General features: G+C 40.3%; 1 protein-coding gene across 7 annotated transcripts in view; it reads right to left on the bottom strand.

The window, feature by feature from the left end:
• ARHGEF28 (Rho guanine nucleotide exchange factor 28) overlaps positions 1-20,934 on the bottom strand; it is a 118,275-nt gene that overhangs the window by 49,232 nt on the left and 48,109 nt on the right. For 5 of the 7 annotated variants that reach the window (XM_037373268.1, XM_037373264.1, XM_037373266.1 and 2 more), the window contains 2 exons: positions 4,724-4,854; positions 2,038-2,339 (listed from right to left, as the gene is read on the bottom strand). In XM_037373268.1, coding sequence (XP_037229165.1) covers positions 2,038-2,339; positions 4,724-4,854 — 433 coding nt within the window. Of the gene's footprint in view, positions 1-2,037; positions 2,340-4,723; positions 4,855-11,932; positions 12,271-20,934 lie in introns of those variants that run through there. The other 2 variants (XM_037373270.1, XM_037373269.1) reach the window with 1 other exon arrangement.

The raw sequence follows: 20,934 nt of genomic DNA, 5'->3' as shown, positions 1-20,934 counted from the left end.
GTGCCTGTCTATATAGATGATAACAGAGAACTGAGACAACTAGCTCAAATTTCAGTATTAAGTTATGTGGGTATATATGGATATTTTGTGCGAGTATTTGAAAGATATGATGTGGATATTCACAGGTATCTTTTTTTCTATATCTGTGACTTGATGCAGGATGGAAGAGAAAACTAAGAGAGATGGAGGGTATCAGAGAGTTTATGAGATTCATTTGGAAAGATATAAACTTAAAAACATACAGGACTATAAACACACCAAAAAATCTCTGGCTAAATCAATACTTCAAACACACAGAGCCTACTTGATTGGCAAGGGCTCCTGAGCAAGGGTGCAGTAAAGTTTCTAAGCAGTACCAGGGTTTCCCAGGATGGGTCCCATTAACTGCAACAGCAAGTTCAGAGTCTCTTCATCAGAGTGACTGGAAGGAATGGTTGACTGCTTGCAATAACATTCCAGCGTTACAACATAAAACTTTAAATTATGTGTGGTATTTCTAAGTAGCCAGAGTTCCTACTCACAATAAAAGCACACCAATTCCTTCACGCACCACAACAATTCACTTTGTCAGGGGGCAAATTTATCAAAACTGTCCAAAATTACTTCCTTAATACAATCTTGGAGACATCTTTCACAGCGTTTCCTAGTAATAGTTATCTCAGAAACAAGTTATTTAACTGCCATTATCAGTTACTGTCACATTTTAGAACTGGAAAAGCAATACATGTCTTTGTCAACAGACTAACTTACCCAGGGAATTTTTCTGACATAAAAAGCTCATTTAAAGATCTGTTAAAAAAAAGGTGCTGCTGGAATTACATACTGGTAGTCTTATTTTATTTATAATATTTGGATCACTTACAGTGGACACATTAAGGTCAATCACATCTCTCTGAAAATTCATATAAGCTTTTAAAGCTCATACAGGTACCTGAGCTAGGCCTTAAAACAGGTGGGGATATCTAAAAATGTATAGGAGAAAAATGTTTATGACAGAGAAGATTATTTATAGTACATATATACATATTCCCATAGTTAGCAAAAGTAAGAGTTTGTGGAAAGAAAACTCAGTCTGACACTTGTTGTCGTATCTGTGTTAAGACTCCTCCTAGTGGGACTTTATAGTTGCATAAAAATCTCAAATTAAGGTACAGAAAATGCTATTGCCCACTTCAGTCGACAACAGACAGACACTACTGCTTCCTTCCTGTTTTGATATAGATCTGATGTCCTTCCTCCAAATAATCCAAACATTCTTGAAAGGTGGGAGACAGATTCAAATTTCTTTCTGTACAAGAGGGAACTGATTTCATGTCTCTTCTATCCAGAGAAGAAATAAAGCCTTTTTATCAGGGAAATTTAATAGGTGTTAAAAATAAAAGTTATGATTTCATCTGCAAAGCTCTCCACATTCCTGAAGCCAACCTGTTCCCAGTATAACCTAAAGCCAGCTGGAAGAGGGTCCTCAGATAACTGGCTCTGCTGGAAGCAAACCAGCACCAGCAAAAGAGCAAATATCAGTTTGCACCTACCAGAAGCTCACACTGTACTCTGCACTGTGTCTTTTGAGGTAAAAACCAATATGCAGCCAGGAATAAGTTGGTCCTTCTACAAGGCAGTGCAAAGACTGGAAATATTCCCAGAGTTCAACACATTTTGGACTATTTTCTTAATGGGAAATTTAACTGAGGAAAACTCGGGTGAAATTCTGGTTTCTGACAAAAATGCCACAATGGAAACTCTTACACTGAAAAGCTGATTCTTTTTCTTTAAAGAATACATACAAGAAAAAAGGTGTAAACATATAAATTTACATTAAAAATTTATTTACTTAGACAACACCTTTTATTTGTTAAAAATGTCTTTATAAATGTTTTATGAAAACAGATCATTAGGACAATTTAAATATTAGTGATTGAAAACAGTGATTGTACCTCAGTAAAAATATTTATTATTACAGATTCTGCTTCATATTTTGAAATAAAAGTTTATCATAAATAATCCTCAATCTGGCCATATTATCAAGTCAATTCATACCTTCTTTTTCTCATGTCAGCATAAAGTTGGCCCCGGTCCTTAATAAATCCATGGGTCTTGAAGGGAAGGTATGAATCTGCTCCATACAGAGTAGAAGGTGAAACAGTATGTCTTAAACTTGCATTTTCTCCATTTTTCGCTGGCCTTTGATTTCCTTCATTTGGAACATACATATATTGGTCATTCTCCTCAAGGGAGGGAGAAGAAGAGCTCTTAGTTATTGGGACTGAGCTGGTGGGATTCAGACATCTTTCACTGCTGACACCATCCCCATGAACACAATCAGTCTTTACATCTCCAGCCTGCAGAAAAAAAAAAAAGAATGCTGGTAAGATGTAGTGTCAGGGAACAAGGATCAAATTAGTTTGCCATTTTGTTCATGGTTATGTGTTTTGCCTTTTTTCTCCCCCCTATTACTTTTTACATGAATTGAAGGCAAGTTATACAGCTAAGAGATTCTAGACCTTGCATCATTTTTTTCCATAACTGCAGTAGGAATGAATTGGTATTTGCAAGTCTACTGGATGTCTGTCTCACATTTATACCTTTTGTTAAATGTATCAATTCATATATTTATAGCTTTGATTAAAAAATATCCTTGAATCAAGCAAAAACTACGCGTAATACATTAGTGTGGGAGACATATGGAGGAGAATTCAAACATTGTGCAATCTGGAAAAATCAGCCTACACATCATGTACTTTTTATTTTCCAGTACCAATTTCCTAAGTTTTGAGATAAATATACATGACTTGGAACAGAGGTTCTCCAGGAGACACAGGGAAAGAAATCTTGATTTTTTAGCCATTATGCTATTATGGGCATGATTCACCCCTCCTCTTGCACAAAGAAGGAACGGAGTTTGGGAATTATGTTTTCTCAGGTACAGGTATCAGGATTTAGGCCCTCCTAACAAATAATTCTTTGTGCAACTGATTTGAACTCTCTCCGTCGACTCTGCAGAAAATACTAAAACACAGTTTATTGTCAGTCTTTTGGTTAGATGCTGTGCTGTCTATTTAGATGGTGAATTATACTGAAAGGTCACATGGCCAGTGAAAACACCCAGCCTCCAAAAAGCACCTGTATAAAAGCAAGCATCTCCAAAGCCCTGGTCTTTAATACTGCTGACCTCCTCTTGTTCAGCCCCAGGATGTGTTTTCATCCCCATTGTAATGATGTTTCTTTTACTAAAAGACAGAAAGAACTGTGGGCATTTTTACGGCAGCCCACATTTGCTTTCAAAGCAACGCATGCAAGTCTGGAATTACTTCTGTTGTGTTGTGTATATAAGATGCACAAAGGTAAAATGCTTTTCCCAGGTCTCACACAGCTGCTCCTTCCTTCAAAGTTATTCCTGCCTAGGCAGCGTTTTCCCTCAGCACCAGAAAGGCCGCCTCTGGTAGCCATTCCAGCTCCTGCTGTGTGATGCTTAAGGGAGAATATGGCCCCAATCAGCAATTTAACAAAAGTTGAATGTGGCTATGTATTGAGTAAAGGTTAATAATCCAAACTGAAGGACCCTCCAGTAATACACTCAGGTAATATCTGCATTTGTAATGGAGCTGCACTTCTGCAGCTCTGTCCTTTCAACCTGGGTATTGTTAAAATCAATGGTTCACCAACTACATATATCATCTCCTGCCAGTTGTTCACTCCTGTGTCATTATTTCATGCATCTCTCAGTAACTTAGGTGCATTTTGAACACGCTGGCCTCTGATTGAAAAGCTGTCACAACGAACTGGACTGCAGTGAATGCAGTGGGAGAAGTGTTTCAGGAAATGGGAAAAAAAACCCCACACAAAAGAGGGGGAAAAAATCACACTTGCAAAATCTCAGCCTTCTTCTAACATTATGATCTGATCATTTCTTAGTCGTGTTTTCCAACTTTCACCCCAGGAAAAGCCCACAGCAGGTTACAAATAAATAAATCACTTCAACCATCACTCAAACACAGCTGCACGCCCCAAGAATTCAGCAGCTCTTTAACTACATACAGCCGCTACAAATGACGTTGGACTAGTACCCCCTGCCCATGTTATGACATCTGAATGTGACCATGGGGGGAGAGATTTCAGATGCAACATGGTGATGTAAAATATAATTTGGTCTGGATGCTGTGGCTCATCTCCAGTGCTGGTGACAAATAAATCAGAAATATGAATACCGAGTCAGGATCTCCAGTATCAGAATGCTTCATGTCAGCTGTAGGACATCAACTTCATCTTTTCAGCAGTATCTCATTTTTGTTGAGACTATTAGCTTAGCTATGAGCATCTAATCAACTTCTGAAATTAGCCAGCATCAGCAAATTCATCTCTATGGTGAATGCACATAGAATTCAGAAAATATGAAGTGTACAGGAACAAAATACATTATGTTAATGTTTCTCAGAAATAGGCAAATACAATTTAGCTCACAAACACACAGAAAAGACAGTAAGAGCTCCCTTAGAGTTCTCCCTACAGGGTAGGGAGAATAATTCCTATCATCAATGAATCTGTTAAAGTGACTCAGAAATAAGTTACAAAATATAGCTAAGAAGAGTAAGGTATTACTGTTTTTATTTTAGAGCTTTACTAACTGGCCACACATCACAGATCTAGAAGATGCTACTATCACACAAGTAAGTGACTTTAACAGAAGATGATGAAATATTTGCCAAAAGTTAAAACATAACCTTACTCGGTCTACTACCATGCAGTTTGCATATACTTCATCACTTCCACTCAGCATCGCAGAAAGTCTGGTTGCAGCAAAGCAAGTAGGTGGAGCCTTGAGTTTTCTGAGAACATCAAGAGTAGAATGTTTCTGCTCTGGAAAAAAGAAATTGTGAAAAACATGCCATTAAATCTCAAACCACTTTCTTCTCATGTATGTACACTGTCATAAAAATGGCCAAGTTAAACATTAAGCACCAAATCTTAGGATTACAGTTTGAGTAATATTTGTGTGGTGTCTCAAAAATCTGCCCATTTTGTAATTGCCTAACACTTGCTACATGTTCCAAGAAGTTTACAGTTGACAAAACTCTAAGAGGTACTACAGATTCATTCATATAACTCGTATAACTTAAAAATAAGTGTTCCTGTATCTTGGTTAGCAGAACCTTCTATTTTCCATCTAACCTAGAACTTTGTAGAGATCTGTGGTTGCAGAAGTACATAGGACAAGATCTATGGGCTGGGATGAAATATGCGTTATTCTGGCCTATATATTAAATACGTAACACCTGATACGTTATATGAACAGAATACTGTTCAATTGCAGTCAAATAATGACTCTCCTAAAGCATTCTACCTACCAGGAGCCACACAAATACTAACCTTAAACCAATAAAGCAGACTACTGTTTTTAAAGCAAAAAGCAGCAACAAAATTGTAATAGGAAAATACCACTGATAGTGTCTTTTTACAGAGTGACAGCAATCAATCAAGACCTGACCCAGGAACAAGATGTTTGGGATGAAGACTGCATCTGGTCTGGTCTTGGTACTGAAAATAGAAATTATCAGATTCACCAGAAATCATTAACAGAATTTCAAAGTTTAGTTTTCAATAATGTGTTCATGATTGCAAATATTATTAAAAAAATGCACAGGGTGGCTACTTCATGGCTTTGAGCTGCAGAAAACCTAATCAAGCGTTACAGAAACACTGTCAGTCTGTCCTGCAGGCTCACTTCTCTTAAAGCTGCTTGTAAATATGAAAAGTACGCACCAATCCAGCATATTATCCTCTGACTGTAAAAGGAGCAAAATCTGACAAAGTGTAACCCAGCCTTGTCCTAGACTGTGTGAAAACAAGCTCAAAGAAAATTACAGTTGTAATGCAATTTTCTTTATTTTAAGATGCTGTAAGTCAAACATTGCCATTGGAAGTGAACTGAGATAGACTAGCATAAGAATGATGTGATAAAGAATCATACCCAGCAAACTATCAGAAATCAGAACTCTCAATAAACTTAATTCCAGTTTGTCTATTGAATAACTGAAAATTATTCCAAAAATTATTCTCAGTATGCATCAGACATTCATGTTTTCTGAAAAGGCTGAAAGGAAAAGATGCCACTAAAGACTTTTCCCAGGCTATATTCCTAAAGCAATGTAACTGCTTTTGGAAGATCACAGAATCATCTAGCACAGTCTGGGTTGGAAGGGAACTTTAAAGATCACGTAGTCCAACCCCTCTGCCACGGGCAGCAACACCTTTCACTAGATCAGTTTGCTTAGAGCCCCATCCAAGATACCTATGGCCATCAGACAGAAAGAAAAGTTATAATGAAGAAATGGCACTGGACGAGAAACTACACTTGTCAAGGTCTGGGGCGTTTGTTCTTTTGGGAAAAAAAAAAAAAAAAAAAAAAAAAAAGAAAAAAAACTCTCAGACCGCTGCAGAAACTGCAATGCTACACCATAGCTTTTATTTAATTTTAAGGTGCCATTTCATGAAGCCCAAGAACCGGAAGCTCTACACTTACAGAAAACTGGAACTCCCCATTTAGAAATGGCACACTAAGAATTATTTGGTTTCTAGTCCTGGCAGGTTTTGCGGGATCTCATACAATCAAAACATCCTTATGCTTCTCATTTTGCTTCTTCCTCCTGCAAGATTTTAACATGATTTTAGTGACTGCCATCTTGAGAATTGTTAAAGATACAAACCATTTCCTTATGTCTGCCAAGGTCCCAAAGCCTTTGTTTATAAATGGTATAAAAGCATTGTTTTCTACAGCAGTTCATCAGACTCTGGCAGCTAAAATCATATGGAAATGTGATTTGGCAAAACTGGCCGTACTTTCTTGTGGCCTGTAAAGCTTTCCAAAGGCTGATCTTAAACCAACAACCAGGAAGGAAAAAAAAAAACTCTCTTGGACAAAATCAAGATCCTCTTGTTTCTTGGATGCTTACTACCTTCCCCAGCATGCACTCCCTCTCATACATAAACCCACTGGGTACAACTGGCAAGGGTGGTATTTGGCTCCAGTGCTATGCTGCAAAGGTTCAACACATATCCCTGAAACACAGCCCAGGTGTTAGGGAATCCCAGATCATGGCATAAATCCAAGCTTATAGGCACAGCTTCTTGACTTCAGCGACAGGGACCAATGCTGGGGTCTCTACAGTCAGTTAATGGACTGCACTATGAATTAAATATCCCAAGCCAAAAAAAAAACCAAAATGCCACTATTCTTTCACATTTTTATTTATATAGCAATTTTTAATACCACATTTTACATTATTTTAAAATTCATTAAGAAAATAACAACCTAAGTAACAACTCCTGAAGAAAGCTGCTGCAAATACAGCAAGTTACTTCAGAATGTATTATCTGCAATACTTTCTGTAGCTAAATTTTTACTGCTAAAACATGATAAATGCCGTATGTTTTTCTGACAATGTTCCAGTCAGTCCGTTGTTAAAGGTGAGATATCTAAATAAATATTCATTGAGGTTTCAAATGAACAGACAAAAGGTACCAGATTGTTTTGGGCTTCAGGTTGCAACATGATGCCACTGTACCTTCCCTAATCCCACTCTGCCCCCCAGTTTCAAACATGGGTGAAGGGAGGACTACATCAAGCTTATTTTGTAACAAGAGAAATATTTAAAAGACTGCTGAATGCAGGGGAAAGCATTATTAATTACACATTGACTGTGCTAGTAACTTACTTCCACTGGACAGGCCTGCATAGTTTAAAAAGTGACAAAACCATTGCAAATGTCCACATCACACACTGCATTCCTACAGCCCCACTAACTGCCTCCAGCCTGTGTTGCCGGCTACAAGTCACCTCGGTCTTACAGGGACCATCAGCAGACCTGCCAGGTTGACATGGCAGCAGGTAATAGCTCACTGCATTGCGTACCAGTAGTAACATGCAGCAAGGCTGTCCTTGCCTGAAAGATGAGGACTATCAACAAAATGCATTTGCAGACTGTCTCAAATCTCTCTCCCACCCATTCACAATGCTTATTGTCACTGCAGATGCAAAACTTCAGCACAGCTTATGAAAGACAGATAAGATTGCCAGGGCCACTGACACTTCTTTTGAGTATGAGTGCATCCCAAAGATTTTTAGCTCTGTAAGGTGTTGGCAAGGGACTTAAAGATGCTTACTAAAGTAAAAACAACCTGAATACAACATAGCAGACTTGGCTCTGCTACTGAAACAAGTACTGAGCAAGCACAGAGCTGAACATTCTCTGCCAGAGCTGAACATTCTCTGACTGTATACTGTGCCATGACCACAGAAAAAGAACAAAATAAAGGCATGTCTCCTTTAGCAGAGCCTGTGGCTCTCTGCCATCTACCTGGTAAACAGTCAAGAAAGATGTATGTGTTATTGAGATGTAGGTGAACAAAAGCCACAGTGCTGGGAAGGAAAATCTCCAAACATGGATAAAACAAAAGACTTTGACCCATGAATAACTAGGCACAAGTTCTCTACATCTTCTGTAGTGTTGTCATCAAAGTTATACAGCAAAGGCTGCACATTTTACCAGGCACAAAAGCTTATAAAAATACTTTAAAAAACCCACACAATCATCATAGCAGTAATTCAAAACATGCTTTATGTTGGCAGAAGAAAACATATAGCCTTGAATGACCTGTGTCAGAAAATGGCAAGAACATAACACTGAGTGTTTTTCCACAAAAATCAAAACTACTTAAATCATTCTATGAGAGGGCACACAGCAAGAGAAATTAAATACATCAATGTGACCAAGCTGAGAGCCAGGAAAGAAATTACAAATTCCCTTCTCTAGATACAATGAATAGTTTTCAGACAGCTCATCACATTTACCCCCAGCAAACTTGAGCAGGGGTTAATGTGTAACTGGAAGTAACACAGCTAAGAAGTCAGCGAAAAATGCAGACAGCTAAGTGCATGGGTCACGCAGGACTGCAGAAATACTCCCCTAAATCCAGAAGTGGTCACCTCAATTTGGAGAAAGAAGTTCACACATTCCTGGCGAGAGGCCAACCGAAGTGACATGCACATCTGTAGATGTGGACTACACAACCAGTTTCGATGAGGGACCTGCATCCCTGTATCAGGTGCCTTAGCGCTTCATTCAGACAGTGCCACTACTCATGAGGGCAAACTTAAACAAGTACATAAAAATGGCATTAACAGAAGGTAAAGTGAGGTATGTTTTCAAGTGCTGTTGTCACAAACATTTAACTATCCTAAATCTACAGAGTGGAAACTAAAGCGCTGCCTTTTCTATATACTGCATGGAAAGGATCAGGCATCTGAATGCTAGAAATCATACCATCATGTTCAAGATGTGGTCCTAAAGTTGTCCCAAAGAAACACTGAAGATAAAGGCACTTGTCAATCATTGACTTTGATCTTTGTCACCTAAACACGGGGTACAAGAAAGCGACACTTTCTCACATGGTATTCACAGCCCTGACCTTCCCCCCTGAAGCAGGCACCTTACCTACTATACAAATGAATATACAAACAGAACTAAGTTGGTGTCTCACTTTTATACAACAGCACAACAGGCAAGTATTTTCCCAAGATACGGGACACTCACTTTCAATTCCCACCTCTGCCTGAGTGGAGTCAGCACGTAACTCCCACCTCCCAGCACAGTGGGACAGTCTTGTCAGCAACAGATATTCTCAGCCACCTGAAGGCTGTTAAAGCCTCCAAAAAAGCTGTGAGAGTCACTGCCCCTGAACAGGTGGGACTATGCAGTGCCAAGGGGAGGGGAGCAGAGTACCTGCCATATGGCCATTTCAAATAAAATAAATACCATTAGGGGTCTTGCAACAAGGAACAAAATCTAGACCCTCTCCTCAGCCCACTAAGGTACAGTCACATTCACATTCCCTGATGAGCCTAATTTAGTTATGCCATGCACACGCAGCCTCAGCAGGAGGGAGGGAGTCTGCAATACCTGGCCCTGAAGGCACACAGCCTGCACTTGGCTCCTGCTGGTCCCCAGGAATTCAGGGGGTGGGCTGGGGCTCCACTACCCAGTCTGAGAAGACCCCAAGCAGGGACAACAGCTGACCTTGGGGCAACAGGGAACTTAAAACTTGAAAACACTGGTGTGTATGGTGCAAAGTGGAGTGTTAAGACTTCCCACTTCGGATTCTCCCGCTGGAGGTCTGCACAGCTCCCCTGCCTCCCAGGGGGAACAAGCCCAGACTGGGAAATTAACAGCCTGCTGGTTCAGAGGGCAAGGGAGGAGGCTGACATGTCAATGCCCAGATCAGCTGGAGCACGCTGTGCTGGTACACAATGACTTTATGGCCTTCAGAGTGGGAAGGAAGAATCCCGTGCTGCTTGGCACCAGGCACTACAAGCCTCTTGTTCACTGAGACCTAAACTCCTGCATGAGGGAAATGCAGCTGCAAGGTACACACCCCACACCTGCGTGCCAGCATCAACTAGCCATGTTCGGCTACTACCAGAAAAAAAGCACAGATCACGAGCCTGCTGTCCCCCTGCAAAGGCATTTCTCCCACCCCATGGGCAGCCAGGATTTCAGCTCCCCAAGCACAGGTGAACCCTTCGACTTTAGCACTAGAACATGCACATGCACCCAAGAGCACCCTTCTGCTCCAGCAGCCCCACATACAGTCAGCTGTGTGTGCAAGCCACGCGTGTTGGCATACTATTAACATGGCGGGAAACAAGATGCAATACTGTTAACATGCAAACACCAGATCTGTATACAGTGCTTTACAACAGGTGAAGGATTTTTTAAAAAAAAAAAAAAAAAAAAGAGCAGCCATCTAAAGGTAAAATTAATAACAAAAGTGCCATGGAGGATGGGTGTGCAGCTACAGCATTTACAGATAAAATGAACCCTCATGAGAGATGGAAAAAAAGCATACACTGTGCAACTTGCAACCCATTTCATCTACTTTACAAATTGCATGTGCATCCATACACATCACAGAAATTCCTATGCACTTCAGACATACCGGATTTCCCCATGAATAAAAGTAAAAAGTTCAGAAAGCATTCTGCACATTAAGATGTGCATTCTGTACACATTTTTCACTCTAAAACTAGGTCAAAGTTTCAGCCTGTGTAAACATAATTCTCCTGGTTCATTGACTTTAATGACACTGGTAGATCTTTTACTTGTTTTTTTCCCTTTCTGAAACACAAAAAAACTATTTATGGAAGGAAGCACAGATTACATTTTTTGCCATTCTTTCTCCTCATTATGTTTCTTTTAGATGTACTAAAAATTTATCTTTCCTCATTAAAGCTTTCAATGACAATTCTTCATCACATAAACTTGCTGGTCAGCGCCTTTCAACCTCCTTAAAACCCCCTTTACCATTCTGACATTTACAATGCTTACCTCCCAAAGACTACTCAACAAAGAAGGACAATGTCTAACTGTGCAAAGACAGTAACTGACCCTTTTGCTTTCCTTTACAAAAAGCAAAATATTTCCCTCTTCATTCTGACAAGACTTTTGTATGTAATTCAGGGGGGAAAAAAAGTCCTGTTAGTAGTTAAGGCATATTTGAATTATCAAATTCCCCCTAAATGAAAACAACTGTAACCAGCAGAGCTTTTTGCAGCCGCTGCTGCGCTATGAAGCTCCCAGGGTTTCAGAGCTGCTCACTGACAGACACACATGCAACCAGGAAAAAAAAAAAGCCCTTAGAGAGTAAAGAAATAAAAACAATTTTAAACAACAGTACATAATTTGGAGAAAACATTTTCTTCTCACTTAACAAATTCCAACACCACTATCTACAAAAGCATAATTAACAGCGAGGTAGAGTTTTGATAGAAAGAAAATCTACCTCATGCAAGCTGTTTATAGTCACCTGCATACAACCAGACAATGAAAAGGAGGCAGAGCTATTAAGTAAGAGTCATTTGAAATAAGACAACTTTTTCTACCTGATTTGGATGCCCTTCTTCGAATCCTCATTTTAGGTAAGGAAGGCCAAGAGTAATTAAAAGGTGAATCAGAGTCTGAGTCCATTTTTGTGCTAAATAAACAGAGAGCAGATTCCTAAAGTTGCACTTTGTTGTTCTCAATAGCAAGTCAAGTCTAAGAGTGATGTAAAATAAAGGAATGGACGAAGAAGGATCAAATTGCCCACTAAACACAGGGGAGGGAGAAGCTGTAAATGTTTGCTCTCTTCAGGCGTCCAGGCATGTAGACAGATCAGGCTGCAAATATTAAGGCAGAAGCAAGGAGGCTAAAGTATGAGAGCTTCGAGTGGAGCTGTTGCATCGTGGTCCAGAGCTATTTGAAAGGTCACTGTGTGCCAATGAATCATTAACTCACCTTCCCATTTTGATATAAATGAAAACAATAGAAGCCAAGTAAGGAATGAGAAAATGCGTCTCAAAAGTAAACAAACTATTGCAAGCTTTTTCAAAGCTTTGTTTCCATGTTAAAAGTGGGGCTTACAAGGACTCACAAATTAAGGACAGGCAAAATGCTGGAATTAAAGAAGCCAAAGATTAACTGGAAGCTAACAGCACTAATCAATCTGCTGGACCCTGTACTACTGCAGAGCAATACCCCTCCTCTCAGCATTTACAACTTCGGCAGACCTTGGGATCTTGCAGCTGGAAAAGATGCAATAACCCACTCAAAATCTGTCACTCCCATCTTTCTAACTCAAACGAACTTTAAGTGTTACAAAGAAAGATTACACTGTCATTAGAGGAGCTCTCTTTCCAATAATATTTAGTCTGAATAGTATTTTCTCCTTCACACAGTCACCAAGTTAGGCAGCGAATCATAAAGATTTTGTAGAGCTGGCACCTTTACAGCTCTGGTCTAACCTCACAGCAATGCACAATACAGCTAGTGACTAATTTACAACAAATCCTCCATTCTTATACAGTCTCCCCGAACAACTCATAAGCAATTAGTATTCAGTAGGAACTCATTATCCCTTCCCCCAACATCTTTACACTATGCAAACTACATTTTTTTAAACAGGCTCAAATGTGGCTATACAAGAGCTAACACAAAAATAACATGTCCACTGTTTCTTAACCAACTCCACCAAACATTTCCTTTAGTTACCCCACAACGTATGTGGTTTTGTATTCCACATAAAGGAGGAGAGGGAATGTGGATCAGCTTAAATGTCAGTTTTTGGAAGATGATGACATTTGAGCTTGTTAACATTCCTTACTTCAATTATTTTTCAGGCTGCTAAGGTCTGCAGCACTACTTCTGTATTATGTTTCAAGTGATTCTTCAATCCACATTTCAGTCAGAGATAACAACATATTTGTTGAAAGAAAATAATGCAATTCACATGCAAATTTAATTCAAAACCCATTAGAAGAATACCTATCAGGTTTTCAGGGATAAAATAATTATTATACAAGCACTTCATAAAGTGCACAAATTACATAAAACACAGTTGAAACACATAATTGTTCTGCCCTTCCCTTAACTGAAGATCTGCCAGCTTTGTTAGGCCTGAAAAGAATAATGTGACCCAGACGCTGGAAGCCTTAGACTTTCACTTTAAAAACTAGTCACTCCCATAGACTTTGTTTGATTTATATATATAATTAACAGCCCCAGGGAATTACAACAAACAATGGATGACTGAAAATACAGAGAGGATATAAATCCATGCTTTAAGCATCCATTTCAAAATATCTCCACTCCCTGGAATGTCAGGTTCAAATTGCACTGATAAATCCCCCAGGCATTGAGGAACGCAGGTGCTGACGTACACCTTCCCACCTGCACACCATCCAGGGCACTTGCTTGCCTCCCATCATGGCCACAGCTTGAGAGAAAAGGAAAGAACAGAGCATATTTGTTGGATAACTTGTTCACTTAGGAAATGTCTTCCCAGCTGCTCCCACACAAAAGATTTCCCATCTGCAGAGTGATTTTCCCTACCCAGGTGTGCTCTCTTGCTCATCAGATGTATTTAATGTGGAATACAAGTCTTAAAGTCAGAAGGTAGTGCTTCATGAGCAAACAGCAGTTTACATTTAGAGAGTGCCATATGTTTTACACTGGCTGTAAAATTTCTCACCTTTCAGCGTTAGCAATTATTCCTGTGGTCTGCTTTATGAGAAACAGTAAATCATGCTTACTTCTGCGATATCTCCACTTCTGCATCTTTTCTCTATATCGACCAATTCTGGCTTTTTTCACTTATAAATTCAGCTACAAGGCACTTACTTCCATTGGTCTTCCTGGGCTTCTGCTTCACCCAGGGAGGGATAACTAGAACTGACAAAACACTCACAATGCGGAACTACAGCTGATGTATTTAATGGCATTAAAATATTTTGCATGCCAAGACATTTACTTTCCTGAATGACCTCTGTACACTGCATAAATGTTTTCACTGACTGCTCAGTTATTGCCTGCTCCCTCCCATAAACTAGTGGAGTTCATTTAGAACATTCTAATACAAATGAGTAATTAAGTATTGTTAAATAGTTTTTCAATGGCAGCCCTATTACATAACACTCAGAGAATCCAGCAACTAAATTTCTGCTGTGATAAAACCCTCATCATTTCCTCCTGCCACTTACCCTCTGTTTCTTGGCCAATTTCTTAGGCGTTTCACCCACTTACGGCCATCTCCCCTGAATAGAATCTTGCACAGGAATTTGTCAATGGCAGTCTGAAAGTGCAGATAAATTATCAGCCTTAACCCCTATTTCTGAAGGGTTAATTGAATATCACTCACATTATTTGCTCTGTTTAGGCCCTGTGAAAAATATTTTTTTTCTAGTTTGTAAAACTCCTTTATGCAGCTGCGAAAGACCTCATGCTGGTTTTTGCCACAAAGAAGGTGTTTGCCTTACAGTCTTTTTGCTAAAAATATTTTTCTTCCCTATTCTTGCACTTTATGGGATAATCCAACCCACTTTTCACCTGACATTCTTTTTTTCCAAAGTGGTGGCATTTGCATGCAGCTGGCACAGAGAACTGGCAGCTTACGAGATAAAAGGTACTTTCTAGCTGGAAAATATTAACCTTGCTTTCCGCTGAAAAAAATGTTTTCAATTATGTATACCAAGGTGTAGATGTGAAGATAACAAACAAACGGAGGGGTTTATGTGCATTACCTAAGGCTAATGCTTTTGATAAATAATGTAATGCCTTAAATACTTTCACCCAACGCTTGCCAAAACACATCTGTATGATGCAAATGTTTTTCAGAGATACTACAGTCTATTGTCTGACCATTCCTGTGACTGGTGGCAAGACGGAAGGAAGCAGAGGAATGTCACTAGCATCCGCAGTCTCCATGAAACAGTTGCACTGTTGCCTCCCCAGCGCACCCAGAGGACAGCCCCGAGGCACAGGGCAGGTGAGCTCCCTCTCCCCACACACTGCTAAAACATGCAACCCCTTCGGGCTCAGCATGCTCTCCCCAGATGGAGAAAGGATGTATACGGGATGGGAAGTGGGGCTACTGACCCCAGAAACAGGGCTGGGGAGAGTCACGATTGGACACAGGTGAGATGAGAGCTACCTGAACAACAGCTCTGCCAAAAATACCCTGCCCAGTTTGCTCTGGGCAGAGTCTCCCCGACATTAGGGATGAAGTTGGTTCCCCCCAGGCTGGTTCTGCCCCAGGACCAGCAGAGCCTACAATCATTTCCCAAAGCTGCAGAGAAAGCTCTCATAAGGAGAGATGGTGTAGAAAGGGCTACATGATTGTCTCCACCAGCCTCCGTGATCCACAGGCACATGTGGCTCTCCCACCTTCTTCACTCAATTGTTTTGACTAATCAGAGTACATCTTCCCACAGAGAGGATCAGCCAACATACCTGGACAAAGTATCTGCAACACCTCACATTAGACTTAAAAATTGTGTTGAAAATTCAGCAAATGGGAATTAAAGGCAACCGAAAGCAAAATGCTACCAACGAGATCCCACACACCAAGCACGCTCCCACTCCAACACCCCTTCTACCTGCCCACAACGACGCGATGGCTGTGCAGACTGCTGTCAGCAACAGCCGCACAGGTCTCATGGGATGCCTTGTCACTCGCATTACCTTTACCACCTCTCTTCTCAACCTGGGTCTTTCTTATGAAAGTTTACACTGGAATAATTAGAAAAACTCTGCCACATCACTGTTCTCCCCCTCTCCCTTTCCCAAATCATCGATGAATTGATCATTGAAAAACACAGAACTATGCCCAGATCCTTCAGATGTTGGCAGATGACCTCTTCCACTTGTTTTTATGATCTTCTTTATTGCTAGATTTCTGACGGGTGGTTCATGCACTTGGTTTAGGGAACTGGCCCATTTATTTCCTTATTTTGTGAGCAGAGATCCGCTGAGGCCTCCCACAAGTAACATAGCAATTTGGGATTTAAACTGCTCAGCATTGGACTCCAAAAGGTCCAGGCAGGCAGTCACTGCCCATCATCACTGCCTGATATATGACAGTATTTGGTAGATCCCACCTCTCTCACTAGTGCTGCATGGCAGGCTCCCCATCCCACATCACCCAGAGGGGGACACGGCTGGGAAGGGCAGGGAGAAGGGCAGGGGAAGGAGGAATGGGTAGTTTCTTGCACTGCACACTTTCCAATGCAAACATGCCTGCTTTCCACCATTTCAACCCCAAGGAAGCCACAAGGCCAAAAATCATTAGCATTGAGCATCCCTGAAACTCTTCTCCCACTACCAGTTTGAAGTGGCCGGCTTTGCTCTCCCAGAAAAGTGTAGTCCTGGATGAATTCAGGTATCAAATCTGACTTGATATTAAACGGCCCTGACCCCTCCCAGCCCCCAAAACGTCCTGCTCACACCTCCCTGGGTGCATACCTCCCCTTTTCACTCTTCCATTCAGACAGCTGGTAACAAAATCCACCCGCACTAGAGACCCCTTTTCTGTAACAAGTGTCTCCTCTAGATGTTGGGTAGACACAGATCAGAAATATTAATGAAAAATACAAAATAATAATACAGTATTAGAAATTTTGGAATTAGAATTAGAAATTAGAAATTTGGGTCAATTTTTTTGTTGACTTCTTTGTGCAGTTTCTTGGACACTAGACTGGAAATGAACACAGAACAGCTGCTGCCTTCACAGACACCCTGCTGAAAGTGGCAGACCACCCTATCCGTCTCCAAAAACTCTGATCTACACCGACCCTCACGTTTACTGAAACACTGCAGTCACAGCAGGCTGCAGGAGATGCAGAGTCAATTTGTGTGTGCCACTTTCTGGATTGCTTTAAGCTAACATGCCACTCGAAGAGGTTTTACACTCCACTGCATTTACTTCCACATGGGTATTTCCTTTTACCAGCCCCAGAAAGGGCACGTGGAATCACAGTGCTGCTGCAAACCCTCCAGACTGAGAGCAGACTGTGACATCCAAATTTATACCAAACTCCTCGTTATTTCCCTGCAGGTATATTTCTAACTACAATCTGAATTATGAAATCGATTAAGGCTGGTTTTTTAACATTTTCTTTGAAATCAAGGTGACAACTACAGTTAGAACAGCTATAATAACACTTTCATGTTAAAAATGTCATGTTCATGATATTCAATGAATGAAGCATTATTTTACAAGGAGCTATTAGCAATACCTACCTCTTTTGAAAAGCAACTGTTTGTAAGTGGTGGTACTTAAATCTTGTTCCTTTGATAAACTAAAGGAGCAATGCATCCTTAAAAATCTAAGAGAAACAGCTTTGCATAAACTGTACTAGTACTGCAAGATCCTTGGAGAATACCCAAAAGATTGGGATATAGAAGGGCTTAGAATTTTTACAAAACTGAAGCAAAAGCATGACCTCTGCCCAATCCTGACTCAATGTAGCTCCAAACACCAGTGGAGCTACAGTGGATAATATCTCTCTCAGGCTTTGTCCTAAACTCTTTGTGCTGTCCAGTTCACTGTCCTGCTGTCAGGATTTCACAGTGTTCCTGCCACTCAGACCTTTCTGACGTCTGCTTCATGACTGATAGCAGATTTATACTTTTTTTCCTTTTTCTACCACACCATTCACCTGATGTGGTTTGGGATAACAAGCTCAGTTTAGGATAACAAGCTCATTAATACTACTTTCACATGACAGCGGTCGGTATGCCCTGACTCTTGAAACAACTACTAAGCACTTCCAACAAAGTACACAGAGAGATAATTTGTCTAAATGTTCTCGTCCAGTGTCTATTCACACTATAAGACTAGCTGGGATGTGCAGTACAAACGTGGATGGCAAGCTCGTCACTTTTTGTCCCGTACTCTGATGAAAAGCTCCCTTGACTTATTTGCAGAAGTCTGAGAACTAAGGGCTAGAGTCAATAATCATCCCCTCGTTTCAGCTCCACAGAGGCCTGTGCGGGCCCCAGCAACAGAGCGCACACACGATCTCACGTGAAGACAAACCCAAGTTCAACTAGGACCTTGCTCCTACTGAAGTTTCACCAGTGGCTTGGCTGTCGAGTCTATACTTACACTGACAGCCGGCACAACTAGTAAGTTCACCACTAAGACTTATCTCATTAAAAATCCAGTATTCCATGTCTCAGGGAAGACTTCAAGGGAAGGGCTGCCTCTCAAGAAGGAAGAAAGCTGAAAAACTTGGTTCATGTGTGCACTTTCAAGCCTACAACTGTTTTCTTCAACAATGTATTTTCTGGATTATATTTCACATTCAAAGAGTAACTTGACATTAGATATATCCCAGACTGTTTATTTATGTTAGCCTGAAATGAGACCAGGCGGAAGACAGGCAAAAGAGCTTATTTAAACATCAGGGGGGAAAAAGCCTCTTTTTGAAGGATTATTTTGCTAAGCAAATTTGTTTTGGATTTTAGGCAGAGGAGGAGGGACAAATTCTGGGAAGCCAGGCAGCACAAGTTTGTAACTTGTTAATTTTTCTTTCCGTCTTCCTTTTGAGGTTAAGTTGAATTATAACATCTCAGAAAATCAAGAGCAGAGGAAACTCCAAGAAACAAGAACAAGCCTGTTTTAGTGTCTAATGCTGCTTCTTCCAGATTTCTCCAGAGCTTTTTAATTAAGCTTAGTTCAGGCTCACATCCCAGGAAGATTTTACCTCCTACCTCTTCTGTAGCTCAAAACTAAATATTGAAGATTGCAGAACAGTTATTTATAGACACTCAAAACAAATGAGAATATGTTTTATCTACTGAAACAAACTACTGCCATGTTTAAATATCATTTAAAAGCTGTTTCTAGCAGGACTCTGACAGATCAACACCAAGTTAAGTCTCTCTTCTGCAAGGTGCAAGGAACCATGCTGAGCTTTTGCAAAAACAGAAGCGGCATCATAAAAATCTTCGAAAGCTGCAGCAGAAAAGGGCAGAATGCAATTGCCACAGTCATTAGCTGCAGCAATAACTCTGCAATTTTCTTCAGCTATTATTTTTCTCTGCAATTTTCAGATCACCTACCTTTTGAATAAAGATGAGTTTTTAAAAAAGCCTTCTTTACCACAAACTGACCTTTCAGAACTTCTTCAGCACCAGTCTCAGTATTTTTACAACTCTAATCATCCAAGTATTACAGTGCCTCTTTCTCACCTCACTCTCTATGATCTTCCTTGTTTTAGGGGAAAAAGTGAGACACAGGGAAAAGATAAGGGACATGCCCAAGGTCATACTGTAAATCCGTTCTGGAAAGAAACTGAAGCTGCAGCTCCTGGGCTAGAGATGCTACAGCTGGATCACCCACCCTCCCTCAAAGTATACATAAGGGAAAGATAGGATTGAAAGCTGCCAGCAAAAGCAAAAATGACCACACACAGAAAAGATCTGCATAGCCTTAATCACAGGACTCCTGTAACAGCCTCAAATAGACAACACTTAACATGTAACTTTCACTTTTCTCTATCAACAACCATAAAATTGTGTTCCACAGTTCCAATGTCAAAACAGGCACACTTGACTCAAAATACTTCCAAATGCATATGTTCTGCTCACCCAAAACCAAAAGCAAATGAACACTAAAAAAGGAGCGAAAGATGTGACTGCAGTAAGTAGGAAAACTAATCATTCTACAGACCTAACAAAAACTGCGCAAAGGCAGGTCTCCAGAGAGCAGGACCATGCTTTTTTCTATCTTAAAATCCCCTACCTTTTTAAGTCTTACCATTTAAGGAAATCTTATTAAAAAAGAACAAAAGAGCAACACTGAAACCAGATTTTTCTGCAGATTACAGTACAGCCCTACTGGTTTACATAGAGAAGATCATTATGTTCTGTTCCTTAAACTGATCTGTGATTAAACTGAGATTTCTGTGGAACCATGAAAATCAAAGGACAGAATCTACTAAAATGTTTTGTAGCTGCATGGTCACACAGTGAACTGCCAAAAATTTGGCATCAGTATTTTTATCTCTTGCAAAATGTGGCTTGCAGAACTTTTTTCACCACCGGCAGAGCACACAGAATAGATTAGACAGACACCACTAGGTCACTGGCACAGTAACTAGGACAGCAGGGAAAATATTTTGAAAAATTAACATCATCCTGCCTTCCTGAAGTTGGGGGGGTAGGGGGAGCTACATTTCCTTGGAAGAAAAACTGGGGGTTAGATTTTCTTATTGGAAAAAAGAAAATTTTGCAGCTTTATAATTGGCCTTGTGAACATCCTCCTTCCAAAGCAGCTACGCAAAACAGGAAGGAATTATGTTTAAAAACACATGCCCAGCTAACACTGTCACATGCCGAACAGCAACAGCATTCTGCCATCACCTAGACTCTCTCCCAAAATGTACAGCATTGCTGACTCTGAGGATGACAATGTCTGGCAATAATACATGTGCTTAATATTGAAAGGCAGGGGAAAAAAATCCTTTTTTTTTTGTTGCTTTCCATTTTCTTTCATTCATTCACTCTCCCCAACTGGATATTTTATTTCTCTCTCAATCTTTCCAGTATGTTTTCTTTCAATGAA

The sequence above is a fragment of the Falco rusticolus genome, chromosome Z (assembly GCF_015220075.1).
Source record: "Falco rusticolus isolate bFalRus1 chromosome Z, bFalRus1.pri, whole genome shotgun sequence".
Classification (NCBI taxonomy): domain Eukaryota; kingdom Metazoa; phylum Chordata; class Aves; order Falconiformes; family Falconidae; genus Falco; species Falco rusticolus.
This window is presented reverse-complemented; position numbering and strand designations above follow the sequence as displayed.